The 17032-nt window shown below is 43.8% G+C and overlaps 1 protein-coding gene across 1 annotated transcript in view; it reads left to right on the top strand.

The window, feature by feature from the left end:
* Nucleotides 1–17032, top strand: part of LOC126092655 (phospholipase A1) — a 358751-nt gene that overhangs the window by 305575 nt on the left and 36144 nt on the right. The window contains exons 3-4 of the mRNA XM_049908377.1: nt 653–898; nt 12092–12283. Of these exons, the coding sequence (XP_049764334.1) occupies nt 653–898; nt 12092–12283 (438 nt within the window). The remainder of the gene's footprint in view (nt 1–652; nt 899–12091; nt 12284–17032) is intronic.

Here is a 17032-nt window from a genome sequence, read left to right as displayed (position 1 = left end):
TGCGAGCAGGTTGTTGCAAGTAGTTCCTATGTTATCCGCTAGGTGGCTCTCTGTCCTGTTGCTCGCATCAACTGCCCAGAGGGCAGGACGTGCGACTGAAACGATCGCCGACAGAGTGCGATGCGAAGTTAAGCTGCGCCAGATACTGCACGCGGCAGACGATGCACAGAGACGGCACGGCATATGTGAAACACAAAATCCAATGGGGCACTGCACAATGCAGGCAGCCAAGGTAGAAGCAGGGCAGAGGCCGGTGCTGGCTGTGTTGTGTGGCGTGCACTGTGCTCTGACCAGCAGAGGCGCTGCTGATATGCTCCGTCTCTCTCTCTCTCTCTCTCTCTCTCTCTCTCTCTCTGCCGTGGGAAACGTTTGGACCTACCGTTCTTTTTTTCTGAATCACTGATTGTTCACTCCTTTGAAAGATTCAACTCTATGAATTAGTTCAAGAGCGGATCCCCCATCTCTACTAACAACTCATTGAGCCCACACCACGTCGAGCTGTTGCACTATAAGGAGGTCCGACACGGTACTAGGAGGTATCCCATGACTTTTGTCACCTCACTGTATGGATGAAGATTCAGATGGAGAAGGAGACATGGATGTAATCGTTCACTGACAGTGGGGGTGACTGCAGCGTCTCGTCCTTGTGCAGCCTACTTGAGCCGCGGCGACCACAACGTGTTCACGGTGGACTGGGAGCCGCTGACGTACTTCCCGTGCTACCTGTCGGCCATCAGCAACACGCGGCTGGTGGCGCAGTGCTCGGCGCAGCTGTACGCCCACCTCACCTACAACGGCGCCGCCGCCTCGCGCATCACCTGCGTCGGCCACTCCCTGGGCGCACACATCTGCGGCATGATGAGCAACCACCTGTCCCGCAGGATGGACAAGATCATAGGTACGTACCGTATAATCTCATCTTGTACCTCTACAAACTCCCATTTCCGCATCTTCAGCACCAGACTCCGTTACCAATGGACGGAAGATATGATAGATGTGTGCCTTCCCTGTTATTCACCTGAGGCGTTTATTTGACTTCAGAATCTGCATAATCAACATCAGGCACATTCATCACTGTGTAACAGAGATTTATTCCATCACGGTGAAGGTACACTTCAGATGTGGTCACACAATTACCGAGTGACAACGAAGGGCTGTAGTATTCTCATAAGCAGTCCATTAACCCTTTCAGAATTGAATTTTTTCTGAAGGATGGAAAACTCTTCTTTATGTGATAATGCTCTTAGGTGACTCTTTTAATGATTTTACATGCAAGATTCATACAAAAGTATATACCTGTCTTGAAAACATACTTTGTACACTTGGTTTCATTTTATGGACTAAAATAACTACACTACGACCATTAAAATTGCTACACCAAGAGGAAATGCAGATGATAAACGGATACAGAAAATGTTCGACTGCTGCCCTGGCCAGCACATTCTCCAGACCTCCCACCAACTGAAAACGTCTGGTCAATGGTGGCCGAGCAACTGGCTCGTCAAAATACGCTAGTCACTACTGTTGATGAACTGTGGTATCGTGTTGAAGCTGCATGAGCAGCTGTACCTGTACACGCCATCCAAGCTCTGTTTGACTCAATGCCCAGGCGTATCAAGGCCGTTATTACGGCCAGAGGTGGTTGTTCTGGGTACTGATTTCTCAGTGTCTATGCACCCAAATTGCGTGAAAATGTAATCACATGTCAGTTGTAGTATAATATATTTTTCCAATGAATAGCCGTTTATCATCTGCATTTCTTCTTGGTGTAGCAATTTTGATGGCCAGTAGTGTAGTTACTGGCTGCGTTATTTGATGTTAGCGCTGTGCCTATCGAGCACCTGCATGCCTATTTAGAGGCAACACCTGCCTGGAACAGCGGACAGTTCAACCCGAAGACTCAGTTTTCCACACTCCAAGAAATAACCTGGTCGATCCCCAAGGATCATCGTATTCCGTGTTCCGAAACACTACAAAACACCACCTCGGCACCAGAGAGTACACGACTTCACAGCGTACAAAGGCTGTCGGCCGACTCCACGATGTCTCGAACTCCTAAACTCGTACGAAATTATTTGGGCTTTCAGCCATTGAGAATCAGGAGCAGAGTGCAGGTATTTACATTGACCTTTTCGTAATCTCACCTAAAGTGCTTCTGGAAGGTGCTGTTTCCTACCAGCAGATTTAGAAGTTTGTCTGCAGTGGAACATCACGGAGAAGTCACCCGAACTTTAGATGGTCTAAATCTACATCTACATGGATACTCTGCAAATCACACTTAAGTGCCTGGCAGAGGGTTCATCGAACCAGCTTCACAATAATTTCGATTATTCCAAACTCGAACAGCGCGCGTAAAAAACGAATACCTATATGTTTCCGCTCAAGCTCTGATTTCCATGTTTAATTTATTATGCAGATCTTTTCTCCCTATGCAGGTCGATGTTAGCAAAATATTTTCGCATTCAGAGAAGAAAATTGGTAATTGAAATTTCGTGAGAAAATTCCACGGCAACGAAAAACGCGTTTGCTTTAATGGCGTCCACCCCGAATCCTGTACCATGTAAGTGACACACTCTCCCCTGTTTCGCGATAACACAAAACGTGCAGCTCTTCTTTAAACTTTCGCGATTTAATTTGTTAATCCTATCGGGTAAGGATCCCACATCGCGCAGCAGTACTTCAAAAGAAGACGGACAAGCGTAGTGTAGGCAGTCTCTTTAGTAGATTTGTTCCATATCTCATATTCTCAGACCACTACCGTTTAGGATAGACCGGTCCATCAACGGCAGGCTGAAAAAAGCCTGCCGGCGAGTGTGGCCGAGCGGTTCTAGGCCCTTCAGTCTAGAACCGGGTGACCGCTACGGTCGCAGGTTCGAATCCTGCCTCGGGCATGGATGTGTGTGATGTCCTTAGGGTAGTTAGGTTTAAGTAGTTCTAAGTTCTAGGAGACTGATGGCCTCAGGTGTTAAGTCCCATAGTGCTCAGAGTCATTTGAACCATTTTTTAAAGCCTTCTTTCCCCAGAAACTGACCCTGTTCTAGACAATAACTACAGAAGGAGCAAACGGTCGCAGTCGGGAAATCATATGTTACAATATGATTCACATGTTCTACACCTTCAGTGTCCACGAATTCCCATCACACTGCCGCTGGCCAACCTCTGGAAAATTGTACCGACAGTCTCGAAAGGAACACATGTTTAGTCGCTCCGAGTTAGATGTGTCTGTACTCATATCAGTTTCGAAAGAAAAGACTCAATACTTCGAGGTGCCAGTACTGATCTTTCACAAAAAGAATAGAATAGGCCAGTAAAATATCACCCCATTTCTTTAAAGAATCGAACTCCCATGAACATAACGTATTTCCTGAATATGTGTCAGTGATACAACTTTTCAGGTAGATTCAGTGGTACATGTTGATACTGTTTCATCCTGCCCACTTGTCAAATATGGGGTGCCTAGGAAACCTGCTTCTCGGATCGGTAGCAAATCGGATTCATGAGTTTTAGTACAGAACATTAAATGACAATACTTAACATTAAGAAATTACAATGATGTGTCGCAAGCAAATGTCGACAGACAAATAAGAGGTCTTTTCAGTATATACGAATCGTAATAAAAGAGAATTGATGCAGTTCGTAAGTCGCTGCTATACAAGTGCCTATTCTTGATGCCGCTGTGGAAGTCGTAGAACTGCTGGTGTTCAACTGGGTCGCGGCCAGTCGGAAGCGGCGCTTATGTCCTCTTCGTGTCCTGCGCGCTGCCGTCGGGCTGTCGTCCTAGAGAGGGGTCGGTCAGTGTGCAATTGGCTGACGTCCTCACAGCCCTCTCTGCTCTAACGTTCCCGACCGGCGTGCCGGCGCTTGCCTTTACGCCGGAACGGATACTGTCTGCAAATTGTATCGCGGGTAGAGTTAGTAGTAAAGAAGTAATACGGTAAAACGTCGTCCCTGATCTTGAAATTTTACTGCATAAAAATCTTTAACGAGGGCGTACTGAAAAGTAATGCCTCCGAATTTTTTATGTGAAAACTCTGAAAGATTGTTAAATCAAACAAACGTTATTACCGTTTTATTCTTCCTGTCTACATATTTATTTCTTACCATGGCGACAGACACATTTCTCTCAACGAGAGACCAGTTTGTTGATACTGTCGCTGAAGAACGTTTGACCTTGTTGATAGAAACACAACCACACCTCTGCTTCATCACCATCAAACTGAAGTCCTCTAAAGTGTTCTTTCAGTTTTGGAAATAGATGAAAATTGGATTGGGCTTTGTGAAGAATGATCGACAACAGTCGTGTGACTAGGGCCTCCCGTTGGGTAGACAGTTCGCCGGGTGCAAGTATTTCGATTTGGCGCCACTTCGGCGACTAGCGTGTCGATGGGGATGAATTGATGATGATTAGGAAAACGCACCCAGTGCCTGAGCGGAGAAAATCTACGACCCAGCCGGGAATCGAACCTGGGCCATTAGGATTGACAGCCTGTCACTCTTACCACTCAGCTACCGGGAGCGGACATCAAGAACGAACCCATGGCGTCGGATTTTTGCAGGTGTGGCAGCGCTCGTGTGTGGTATGGCATTGTATTGCTGAAGGAGAGGGTGCTCCATGTGTAGACGAACTCTTCGAATTTGAAACTCGATTACAGCGCGCTGTTTCTCACACACCGACACAGTTACGTAACACGCCGCCATGTTACACGATACAATTCGGAGCCTTTAGCGGCAAAAGTTTTCAAATATGAAGACGTGAAGAATAAAGATGTTGAATGTTAACAATCTTTTATTTAAAAAGCTTTAAGAGTTTTCACACAAAAAGTTCGGGACCATACTTTTCAGCATTCCCTCTTAGCGCTTAATGAATAGATTATGACGTCAATTTAATTTTTTTTTAAATTTGGTCAGTAATCGTTTGAAATATTGAAAATCAAGTTTATTGTCTCCGTAAGCCCTTACATATGTAATCTGGAACTGGGATCGTGTACCGTGTTTTGGGTTTGGTAAAGTAAATAGATAATTCAATCTCTCCATCTCTGTTTTTTAAAATCATTCTATAACAGAGAAAGATACTAGATTTTCTCAAGTTTTACATGTAATAAAACAAGTATTAAATCAAGCATTAAATCAAGCACCTGGCAGAAAATCCAAAGAGATTCTGGTCGTATCTCAACTATCTCAGCGGCAAGGAACAATCAATTCCTTCTCTGCGCGATAGTAATGGAGATACTATCGAAGTTAGTGTTGCCAAAGCAGAGTTACTAAACGCAGCCTTCCGAAATGCCTACACAAAAGAAGACGAAGCAAATATTCCAGAATTCGAATCGAGAACAGCTGCCAACATGAGTAACGTAAAAGTAAATGTCCTCTGAATAGTGAAGCAACTTGAATCAATTAATAACAGCAAGTCTTCTGGTCCAGACTGTGTACCCATTAGGTTCCTTTCAGAATATGCTGATCCATTAGCTCCATACTCAACAATCATATAAAACCGTTCGCTCGACGGAAGATCCGTACCCAAAGATTGGAAAGTTGCACACGTCACACCAATATTCAAGAAAGGTAGTATGAGTAATCCACTTAATTACAGGCCCATATCGCTAACGTCGATATGCACCAGGGCTTTGGAACATATTTTGTGTTCGAACATTATGAATTATCTCGAAGAAAACGGTCTATTGACACACAGTCAACATGGGTTTAGAAAACATCGTTCCTGTGAAACACAACTAGCTCTTTAATCACATGAAGTGTTCAGTGCTATTGACAAGGGATTTCAGATCGATTCCGTATTTCTGGATTTCCGGAAGGCTTTTAACACTGTACCACAAAAGCGGCTCGTAGTGAAATTCCGTGCTTATGGAATATAGTCTGCTCTTTGCTGTTCCTCATCAATGTAAACGATTTGGGATATCTGCGCATCCGTGTTCGGTTGTTTGCAGATGACGCTGCAGTTTATCGACTAAAAAAAGTCATCAGAAGATCAAAACAAACTGAAAAACGATTTAGAAAAGATATCTGAATGGTGCGAAAAATTGGCAGTTGGCCCTAAATAACGTAAAGTGTGAGGTCATCCACATGAGTGCTAAAAGGAACTCCTTAAACTTCGGTTACACGATAAATCAGTCTAATCTGAAAGCCGTAAATTCAACTCAATACCTAGGTATTACAATTACGAACAACTGAACTTGGAAGGAACACATAGAAAATGTTGTGGGGAAGGCTAACCAAAGACTGCGTTTTATTGGCAGGACACTTAGAAAATATAACAGACCTACTAAGGAGACTGCCTACACTACGCTTGTCCGTCCTCTTTTAGAATACTACTGCGCGGTGTGGGATCCTTACCAGATAGGACTGACGAAGTACATCGAAAAAGTTCAAAGAAAGGCAGCACGTTTTGTATTATCGCGAAATTTGGGAGAGAGGTCACAGAAATGATACGGCTGTACATCATTAAAAGAAAGGCATTTTTCGTTGCGACGGAATCTTCTCACGAAATTCCAGTTACTGACTTTCTCCTCCGAATGCGAAAATATTTTGTTGACACCGACTTACATAGGGAGGAACAATCACCACGATAAAATAAGGGAAATCAGAGCTCGTACGGAAAGATAAATGTGTTCATTCTTTTCGTGCGCTATACTAGATTGGAATAATAGCTATTTGTGAAGGTGTTTCCATGAACGCCTGATTTGCGGAGTATCCACGTAGATGTAGAAGTAGATATCAAAATATCTTCGGCGATACCTACGTTCTTTCGCAATTAATGTAAAGTACTTGTAGCGCTCTCCAGAGACTCAGGAATTCCTCATAATTTGGTTTATAATACTACGATTCTTACAACACTAAAATAGCCGCTGAATAGTTTATATCGTGTTCCCATAAAATGTCACCTCAACGTTCTGTATTTGTGTGAGGAATGCTCTCGTCAATGTTGCAGGGAAGTACCGTTGATGCTTCCAGTTGGAATAAAAGGACCCCAACGTGAAGTAAGTGTAATACGCAAATCTTTATTCAGAATGCACCACTGGTTCTTTTCTTACAAAATGTCATGTAAACTTTTACTTGTAATCATAAATGATAAATATATGACTTAGGCTTGAGTCCGGAAAATAATATACTACGGTATAAACGGGTGCTGCCTTAAAAAGCAGTATTTTATGCTTAGCACAGTGTCTCTAAATCCACCCAATTGCTAAATTTACAATCATCAGCAGATTTCTTAGATTTGGAATGCACAATGAATGAAGAGCGATTGTTCCGTTTATACAGTGGCAGGAAAAGAAAGCTGAAGGACGACGTCATTTTATTGACCCGGGATGTGACGGGTAGTTCATCATTTTAGGGGTATGTATCAACAAATGAAGTTCACATATCACAGTAAATGGTGTCCAGTCGCACCAGTGCCCTTCTCTGGCGTGTATTCTCGCTCGCAAACGATCATAAATATGCATCCTGCGATAGATTGTGCCAAGGCTCTTACAGCTTTTGATGCAGTTGAGCAATGGTTCATGGAGTCATTGCAGAACGAGGAAATTTCCTGCTTCACCGTGTCCTACACGTTTTTAATTATCGAGAGATATGATGAAACTTCCTGGCAGATTAAAACTGTGTGCCCGACCGAGACTCGAACTCGGGACCTTTGCCTTTCGCGGGCAAGTGCTCTACCACCTGAGCTACCGAAGCACGACTCACGACCGGTACCCACAGCTTTACTTCTGCCAGTACCTCGTCTCCTACCTTCCAAACTTTACAGAAGCTCTCCTGCGAAACTTGCAGAACTAGCACTCCTGAAAGAAAGGACATTGCGGAGACTTGGCTTAGCCACAGCCTGGGGGATGTTTCCAGAGCACTTTCCCGCGAAAGGCGAGGTCCCGAGTTCGAGTCTCGGTCGGGCGCACAGTTTTAATCTGCCAGGAAGTTTCATATCAGCGCACACTCCGCTGCAGAGTGAAAATCTCATTCTGGAGAGATGTGATGATCGCGCTGGCCAGGGCAGTTGTTGTTCACCACGAACAACTCATTGCGTGGCAGTAGTCGTACGTGGACGTGCACTGACCTGCTGAAAAGGTACATCACCTTTCTGTCGAAGAAATGGCTTTAGCACGGGGATAACAACCAGTGCAGTGTTGCGGGCACTGGTTACTTGCCCTGCAGAAACGCCAGATGTGACTGCCAGTTGTAACTGATGCGTAACCCCGCCTCCCCTCGCCCTGTCCCATGAACGTACACGGGTACATCCATCGCTCGCAGAGAGACAGAACCTGCTAGAGCGTTACTGGAGATGACAGTGCGCCATTCCACCCTCCAGTCGACTCTGCCATGGTACCGGAGTAGCCACGGTTCGTGGCGTCAGTGGTAGCCTGTCCAGTCGTTGAACGCAGTCCTGCTGCAAGCAGACGGTTCCCAATGGTGTTCGATGCCACAGGAAGTGCAACATGTGCTCCTATTTTTCCCTGAATGATATTCGGTCAACCACCACTACTCGTATCGATCTTAACGCGTGTGTGTACTTCATGGATGTCTGGTCTATGGATGTGGGAATGTTCTACAACCCAATACTGAGAGCTGCGACACACCACCGACACCTTGTGCCCAACATGTGCAGCAATCCACCAGTAGATCCATGCAGCACTCCTCTGGGTCAAAATGCGACCCTGTTCAAATGGCTGAAGTCGTTCAACAGGAGTATGTACTCGTCGGTGAGGTATGGTTATACGCCAGAAAACTGCCGAGAATTCTTCCGGGTTGTATGGCCATGGTCCATGGAACTCTTCTATCCCTGACGTTTCGTCCAAAGCTACGTTGGATTATCTTCGCAGGTGCTCCTGGTTGTGCTGAGTTTTGCTGACTAACGATTCGGACGTCGAAAAACGGCCTAAGTACCGTGAAAAGTGGGCGTGGTCTGTATTTCAAGTGACAGCAGAGATAAAGGTTGTCAAGGATAAAATATAACTATCGATCATAGTACGTCAAAGATAAAAACTTCTCATCGATTCTGTAGCGCCACTGTCCTTATATCGCTGACTTTCATAGCTTCTTCTATTCTGTTAAAATTATCCCCATGTTTATATATTTCAATGGCTTTCTATATAGCCATGGATAATAGTTCGTCACAGTACATAAAACTTCAGTTTCCGAAAATTTCACTAGATATCACCCGACTGAAGAGCATGTTTCGCCACGGCTGACTTGTCTGTTTTCCCTAGTCGGTAAAGACTTTTATGTTCCTCCAACCGTGTATTCACACTTCTTTTTGTAGTGCCAATGTAGACCCTACCACATGTACACGGAATCTCGTGTACACCACTTGCAGACAGAGGGGGACGTTTATCCTTACAGAACGAATTGCTTGGCCTATTTTCTTAGTTGGTCTGAAAATCGGTCGAACCTTATATTCCTTAAAATCTTGCCGATTTGATTCGTTACTATTTTGATGAACGGTAGAGAAACCGTGTTCTTCCATCGCTGTGTCCTGTCGTTGTCCTAAGGCCTCCTGTTATTCGGTCGAAAATCTCTATTTATTTCCTTACTAGAGTACCCATTCTTCTCAAAAGCCTGCTTTAGATGTTTTAACTCGGCGTCCAGGTCTTCCGGCGCACAAATCCTTTTAGCTCTGTCCACTAGACTTTTAATTACACCTCTTTTCTGTTGTGGATGATGATTGGAATCCTTATGCAAGTATCTGTCGGTATGTGTAACCTTCCAGAAGACTTTATGTTTCAAGCTGCCATCAGTCTGTCTCATAACGAAGACATCCAAGAAGGATATTGCATTTTCTTTCTCCATTTCCATGGTAAACTGGATTTTAGGATTTATACTATTTAAATAACAAAAGAATTTCTCTAAGGCTTTTTTGCCATGTGACCAAAGCACAAATGTACCATCCACGTATCGATAACATAAAAGTCTTTGCCGACTAGGGAAAACAGACAAATCAGCTGTGGCGGAACATGCTCTTTAGCCTGGTGATCACATAGTGAAATTTTCGGAAACTGAAGTTTTATGTACTGTGACGAACTATTATCCACGGCTATATAGAGAAGCCATCGAAATGTATAAACATGGCGAGAATTTTAACAGAAAAGAAGAAGCTATGAAGCTCAGCGATATATGGACAGTGGCGCTACAGAATCGATGAGAAGATTTTATCTTTGACGTACGACGATCGATAGCTATATTTTATCCTTGACAAGGTTTATCTCTGCTATCACGTGAAATCCAGACCACGCCCACTTCCCACGGTATTTAGGCCGTTCTTCGACGTCCGACCCGCCGGTCGCCAAGACTCAGCACAACCAGGAGCACCTCTGAAGATGTCCAACGTAGCTTTGGACGAAACGTCAGGGATAGAAGAGTTCCATGGACCACGGCCATACAACCCGGAAGAAGCTGACACATACGGTCGTGAAAGCCTTCATTGAACACCAGAATACTGATCTCATCTAAACTCTCCATGACCACTGCCTGCGCACAGAGTGCTATTTTGTCGTCGATGACCGTGGCAGCTGAATCACTAATACTACAACCCCTCAATAGGTACATACAGGGTTATTACAAATGATTGAAGCGATTTCGTAAATTCACTGTAGCTCCATTCATTGACATATGGTCACGACACACTACAGATACGTAGAAAAACTCATAAAGTTTTGTTCGGCTAAAGCCGCACTTCAGGTTTCTGCTGCCAGAGCGCTCGAGAGCGCAGTGAGACAAAATGGCGACAGGAGCCGAGAAAGCGTATGTCGTGCTTGAAATGCACTCACATCAGTCAGTCATAACAGTGCAACGACACTTCAGGACGAAGTTCAACAAAGATCCACCAACTGCTAACTCCATTCGGCGATGGTATGCGCAGTTTAAAGCTTCTGGATGCCCTTGTAAGGGGAAATCAACGGGTCGGCCTGCAGTGAGCGAAGAAACGGTTGAACGCGTGCGGGCAAGTTTCACGCGTAGCCCGCGGAAGTCGACGAATAAAGCAAGCAGGGAGCTAAACGTACCACAGCCGACGGTTTGGAAAATCTTACGGAAAAGGCTAAAGCAGAAGCCTTACCGTTTACAATTGCTACAAGCCCTGACACCCGATGACAAAGTCAAACGCTTTGAATTTTCGGCGCGGTTGCAACAGCTCATGGAAGAGGATGCGTTCAGTGCGAAGCTTGTTCTCAGTGATGAAGCAACATTTTTTCTTAATGGTGAAGTGAACAGACACAATGTGCGAATCTGGGCGGTAGAGAATCCTCACGCATTCATGCAGCAAATTCGCAATTCACCAAAAGTTAACGTGTTTTGTGCAATCTCACGGTTTAAAGTTTACGGCCCCTTTTTCTTCTGCGAAAAAAGCGTTACAGGACACGTGTATCTGGACATGCTGGAAAATTGGCTCATGCCACAACTGGAGACCGACAGCGCCGACTTCAACAGGATGGTGCTCCACCGCACTTCCATCATGATGTTCGGCATTTCTTAAACCGGAGATTGGAAAACCGATGGATCGGTCGTGGTGGAGATCATGATCAGCAATTCATGTCATGGCCTCCACGCTCTCCCGACCTATCCTCATGCGATTTCTTTCTGTGGGGTTATGTGAAAGATTCAGTGTTTAAACCTCCTCTACCAAGAAACGTGCCAGAACTGCGAGCTCGCATCAACGATGCTTTCGAACTCATTGATGGGGACATGCTGCGCCGAGTGTGGGAGGAACTCGATTATCGGCTTGATGTCTGCCGAATCACTAAAGGGGCACATACCGAACATCTGTGAATGCCTAATAAAACTTTTTGAGTTTTTGTATGTGTGTGCAAAGCATTGTGAAAATATCTCAAATAATAAAGTTATTGTAGAGCTGTGAAATCGCTTCAATCATTTGTAATAACCCTGTACACTGGTGCCACTGAACACAGTACTTAATGCTGTTGCAGCTTTCTCCGACAGGGTACACACGCTACGGAATGGGAGACGAATGGAAACATTGTAATAAAAATGAACCTAATTTAGTACTCTAGTCAGTGCTCGGAGTGTTTGCGTGTGCTGTCGTGCCTCTGTGTGAGAGCGAGGTGAGAGCGGAGTGCGGCTGGTGTGTGCGCAGGGCTGGACCCGGCGCGGCCGCTGCTGGACCGGTTCGGCGACGCGGCGTTCCGGCTGACGAGGGACGACGCGCGCGTCGTGCAGGTGGTGCACACCAACGCGGGGGCGCTGGGCGAGGCGGCGCAGACGGGACACCTCGACTTCTGCGTCAACGGCGGCGCCGAGCAGCCCGGCTGCAAGGGCCACCGCCTCCGTGAGTACGCAGCCCTGCGTTCCGAGGCAAACGTTCTTGTAAACACCGCTCCGAGGAAGTGTCCTCGCCCCAATATACACATACAGAAAAAAGAGGAGGAAACGAGATGGAAATTCACGGGTAGAGAGGGTATCTGATGTTCTACATCTGCATCTACATGGATACTCTGTAACTCACATTTAAGTGCCTGATAGAGGGTTAATCGAACCGCCTTTACAATTCTCTATTATTCCAATCTTGTATGTTGTTGTTGTTGTGGTCTTCAGTCCTGAGACTGATTTGATGCAGCTCTCCATGCTACTCTATCCTGTGCAAGCTTCTTCATCTCCCAGTACCTACTGCAACCTACATCCTTCTGAATCTGCTTAGTGTATTCATCTCTTGGTCTCCCTCTACGATTTTTACCCTCCACGCTGCCCTCCAATGCTAAATTTGTGATCCCTTGATGCCTCAAAACATGTCCTACCAACCGATCCCTTCTTCTAGTCAAGTTGTGCCACAAACTTCTCTTCTCCCCAATCCTATTCAATACCTCCTCATTAGTTACGTGATCTACCCACCTTATCTTCAGCATTCTTCTGTAGCACCACATTTCGAAAGCTTCTATTCGATTCTTGTCCAAACTGGTTATCGTCCATGTTTCACTTCCATACATGGCTACACTCCAACAAATACTTTCAGAAACGACTTCCTAACACTTAAATCTATACTCGATGTTAACAAATTTCTCTTCTTCAGAAACGATTTCCTTGCCATTGCCAGTCTACATTTTATATACTCTCTACTTCGACAATAATCAGTTACTTTGCTCCCCCAAATAGCAAAACTCCTTTACTACTTTAAGTGTCTCATTTCGTAATCTAATCCCCTCAGCATCACCCGATTTAACTTGACTACATTCCATTATCCTCGTTTTGCTTTTGTTGAGGTTCATCTTATATCCTCCTTTCAAGACACTGTTCATTCCGTTCAACTGCTCTTCCAAGTCATTTGCTGTCTCTGACAGAATTACAATGTCATCGGCGAACCTCAAAGTTTCTACTTCTTCTCCATGAATTTTAATACCTACTCCGAATTTTTCTTTTGTTTCCTTTACTGCTTGCTCAATATACAGATTCAACAACATCGGGGAGAGGCTACAACCCTGTCTCACTCCTTTCCCAACAACTGCTTCCCTTTCATGCCCCTCGAATCTTATAACTGCCATCTGGTTTCTGTACAAATTGTAAATAGCCTTTCGCTCCCTGTATTTTACCCCTGCCACCTTCAGAATTTGAAAGAGAGTATTCCAATTAACGTTGTCAAAAGCTTTCTCTAAGTCTACAAATGCTAGAAACGTAGGTTTGCCTTTTCTTAATCTTTCTTCTAAGATAAGTCGTAAGGTTAGTATTGCCTCACGTGTTCCAACATTTCTACGGAATCCAAACTGATCTTCCCCGAGGTCCGCTTCTACCAGTTTTTCCATTCGTCTGTAAAGAATTCGCGTTAGTATTTTGCAGCTGTGACTTATTAAACTGATAGTTCGGTAATTTTCACATCTGTCAACACCTGCTTTCTTTGGGATTGGAATTATTATATTCTTCTTGAAGTCTGTGGGTATTTCGCCTGTCTCATACATCTTGCTCGCCAGATGGTAGTTTTGTCATGACTGGCTCTCCCAAGGCCATCAGTAGTTCTAATGGAATGTTGTCTACTCCCGGGGCCTTGTTTCTTGTATAGCGCGCGGAAAGATTTAACACCTATATCTTTCCTTACGAGCTCTGATTCCCTTTATTTTATCGTGGTGATCGTTCCGCCCTATGTAGGTCGGTGTCAACAAAATATTTTCGCATTCGGAGGAGAAAGTTGGTGATTGGAATTTAGTGAGAAGATTCCGTCGCAAAGAGAAACGCCTTTCTTTTAATGATTCTCAGCCCAAATCCTGTATCATTTCTGTGGCACTCTCTCCCATATTCCACAATAATACAAAACGTGCTGCCTTTCTTTGAACTTTTTCGATGTACTCCGTCAGTCCTATCTGGTAAGGATCCCACACCGCGCAGCAGTATTCTAAAAGAGGACGGACAAGCGTAGTGTGGGCAGTCTCCTTAGTAGGTCTGTTACATTTTCTAAGTGTCCTGCCAATAAAACGCAGTCTTTGGTTAGCCTCCCCCACAACATTTTCTGTGTGCTCCTTCCAATTTAAGTTGTTCGTAATTGTAATTCCTAGGTATTTCGTTGAATTTAGGCTTTTAGATTAGACTGATTTATCGTGTAACTGAAGTTTAAGGAGTTCCTTTTAGCACTAATGTGGATGACCTCACACTTTTCGTTATTTAGTGTCAACTGCCACTTTTCGCACCGTTCAGATATCTTTTCTAAATCGTTTTGCAGTTTGCTTTGATCTTCTGATGACTTTATTAGTCGGTAAACGACAGCGTCATCTGCAAACAACCGAAGACGGCTGCTCAGATTGTCTTTCAAATCGTTTATATGCATAAGGAACAGCAAAGGGCCTATAACGCTACCTTGGGAAACGCCTGGAATCACTTCTGTTTTAATCGATGACTTCCCGTCAATTACTTCGAACTGTGACCTCTCTGATAGGAAATCGCAAATCCAGTCACATAACTGAGACGATATTCCATAAGCACGCAATTTTACTACGAGCCGCTTGTGTGGTACAGCCTTCCGGAAATCGAGGAATACGGAATCGATCTGAAATCCCTTGTCAATAGCACTCAGCACTTCATGTGAATAAAGAACTAGTTGTGTTTCACAGCAACGATGTTTTCTAAACCCTTGTTGATTGTGTGTCTATAGGCCGTTTCCTCCGAGGTAATTCATAATGTTCGAATTGACTTAATTACAACATCGAGTCAGTTTTATAGTGCGCGCAAAATGCCGTGGCCGCTAGATGCGCAGTCGGGTGGGGAAGCGGGGGGGGGGGGGGGGGGGGAGCGGCATTGGTGGAGCCTACGCTGGCATTTGTAATAGATATTAACTGGGGCCCCTCCGCGGCCATACTTGCACGGTGACCACGCAGTAAGATCTACTGTCATCTCTATTATCTAAAAAGAATTCCGCCGAAAATGCAGCGATTTATTTTCGCCTGACCATTTGTAACTTTCAGAGAACCGCCATGAGTGGCGTATTTTGAGTAAAACCTAGAATTTCTCTGGTTGTCATGTCAACACACATGTGGCAGCTGTCGTGTGTGTTTTCGACGTTCCCAGACATTCTTGTTGCTGATATTGGTCAAAAGTTTGAGAGTGCGAAAACAAGACTCCCTAGAAATAATGCGATGGATTTTTGTCGAAATTTTCATACTCAAACGAAGAGTGGAAAATGAACAAATGAGTTATAAAATATCAAACTGAGGAGCATGAGTTTTGGTTTCGTAATGAAAGATTTAATTACTTGAAAGTTATTAGGGTACTCAAGAAAAACTTTATTAGTGAATTTTGGGAACATTTTTTTTTCAATTTTCATAGCCAGCGGAAGAAACAGAAATGAACAAATGCGGTATCAGATTGACCAGCGTGACGTCTAAGTTAAAAAAAAGAAATAAATAAATTTCTTGAAAGTATTCAGCGGAAGCGAGGAGAAATTAATGAGTGATTTGAGAGAAAATTACACAACGGATTTTTGTCCGAATTTACGTAGACTAACAGAGACTGGGAGTGTATCAATGGCGCATAAAACTGATCAGCGTGAGGTCAGTTTTAAAAAAATGCTTGAAAGTAGTAAAGGTAATTAAGAAAAAATTAATGATTTGAGGTAATTTTTTTGTCCTAATTTTCGTAGCCGACTGAAGAGTGGGAAATGGACAAATGAGGTATCAAACTGGGCAGCGATAGGTCTAGCTTTGCAAAAAAAAAAGATTTAATATTCCTTTAAAGTTATCAGTGTAATTAAGGACAACTTAATTAGTGATTTGAGGAAAAATTGAAATATTTTACGAACAGTAGCTGTTAGTGTGAAAAAGATCATCTGTTCGAGGCCTAGCTGTTTTGTTCTTAAAAAGTTACATTCCTGCAGAAATTGTGGAATTTTTTCTTTCGTGCTAAAAACTGAAATAAATATTAAATTACAGCATGAACTGTTAAGTTATCTCCTATCTCTTGACCTACATACTTTTCATAATAATAGAACACCAGTCGATATTTAAATATATTCTATTTCAAGCTCTGTGAACAGAACGAAAATAAAAAAAACTGAAAAAACGAGGAATTGTTTTGTGAAATAATATGTCCAAAACCAAGAAATAAGATAAATTTGAGAAGCATTTGACATGCCTCATTTGTTATACTTGATTTTGAGCGCAAATCAAAACTGCAACAAATGTTTCTCTAATCTATTTTATTTGTTACAAAAATCATTTTACAAAACATCTAACAGTTACTTTATCCAAAAATTTTTGCACAAATTTTGCAATAGTTTAGAGTTTCATAGACGACTGCTGAACCTTGGCCAATACTCAGGCGCAGCATCAGCATTTCTGGCACAACGATCGTCAATCTATCATTCGCTTTGCTGTCTCGAAACGGGGTAGCCTACCCGAACGCTCTTCCTAGCAGACGCATAGAGGTCTACTTTTAAAGCGATTTATCCAATCGTACGTAAACTTCCAGTCACTGAGATAGGTATCACTATATTGCAGCTGCATTCAGAGAATAATCTCCGCAGCTCTAGAGGGAGGGGGGAGGGGGGGGCGAGGGGTGGGAGGGGGTCCTTCAGCGCAAAGAAAACTTATCCGTCCCAAAATTT

Source organism: Schistocerca cancellata, chromosome 7 (genome assembly GCF_023864275.1).
Source record: "Schistocerca cancellata isolate TAMUIC-IGC-003103 chromosome 7, iqSchCanc2.1, whole genome shotgun sequence".
NCBI lineage: Eukaryota > Metazoa > Arthropoda > Insecta > Orthoptera > Acrididae > Schistocerca > Schistocerca cancellata.
This window is presented reverse-complemented; position numbering and strand designations above follow the sequence as displayed.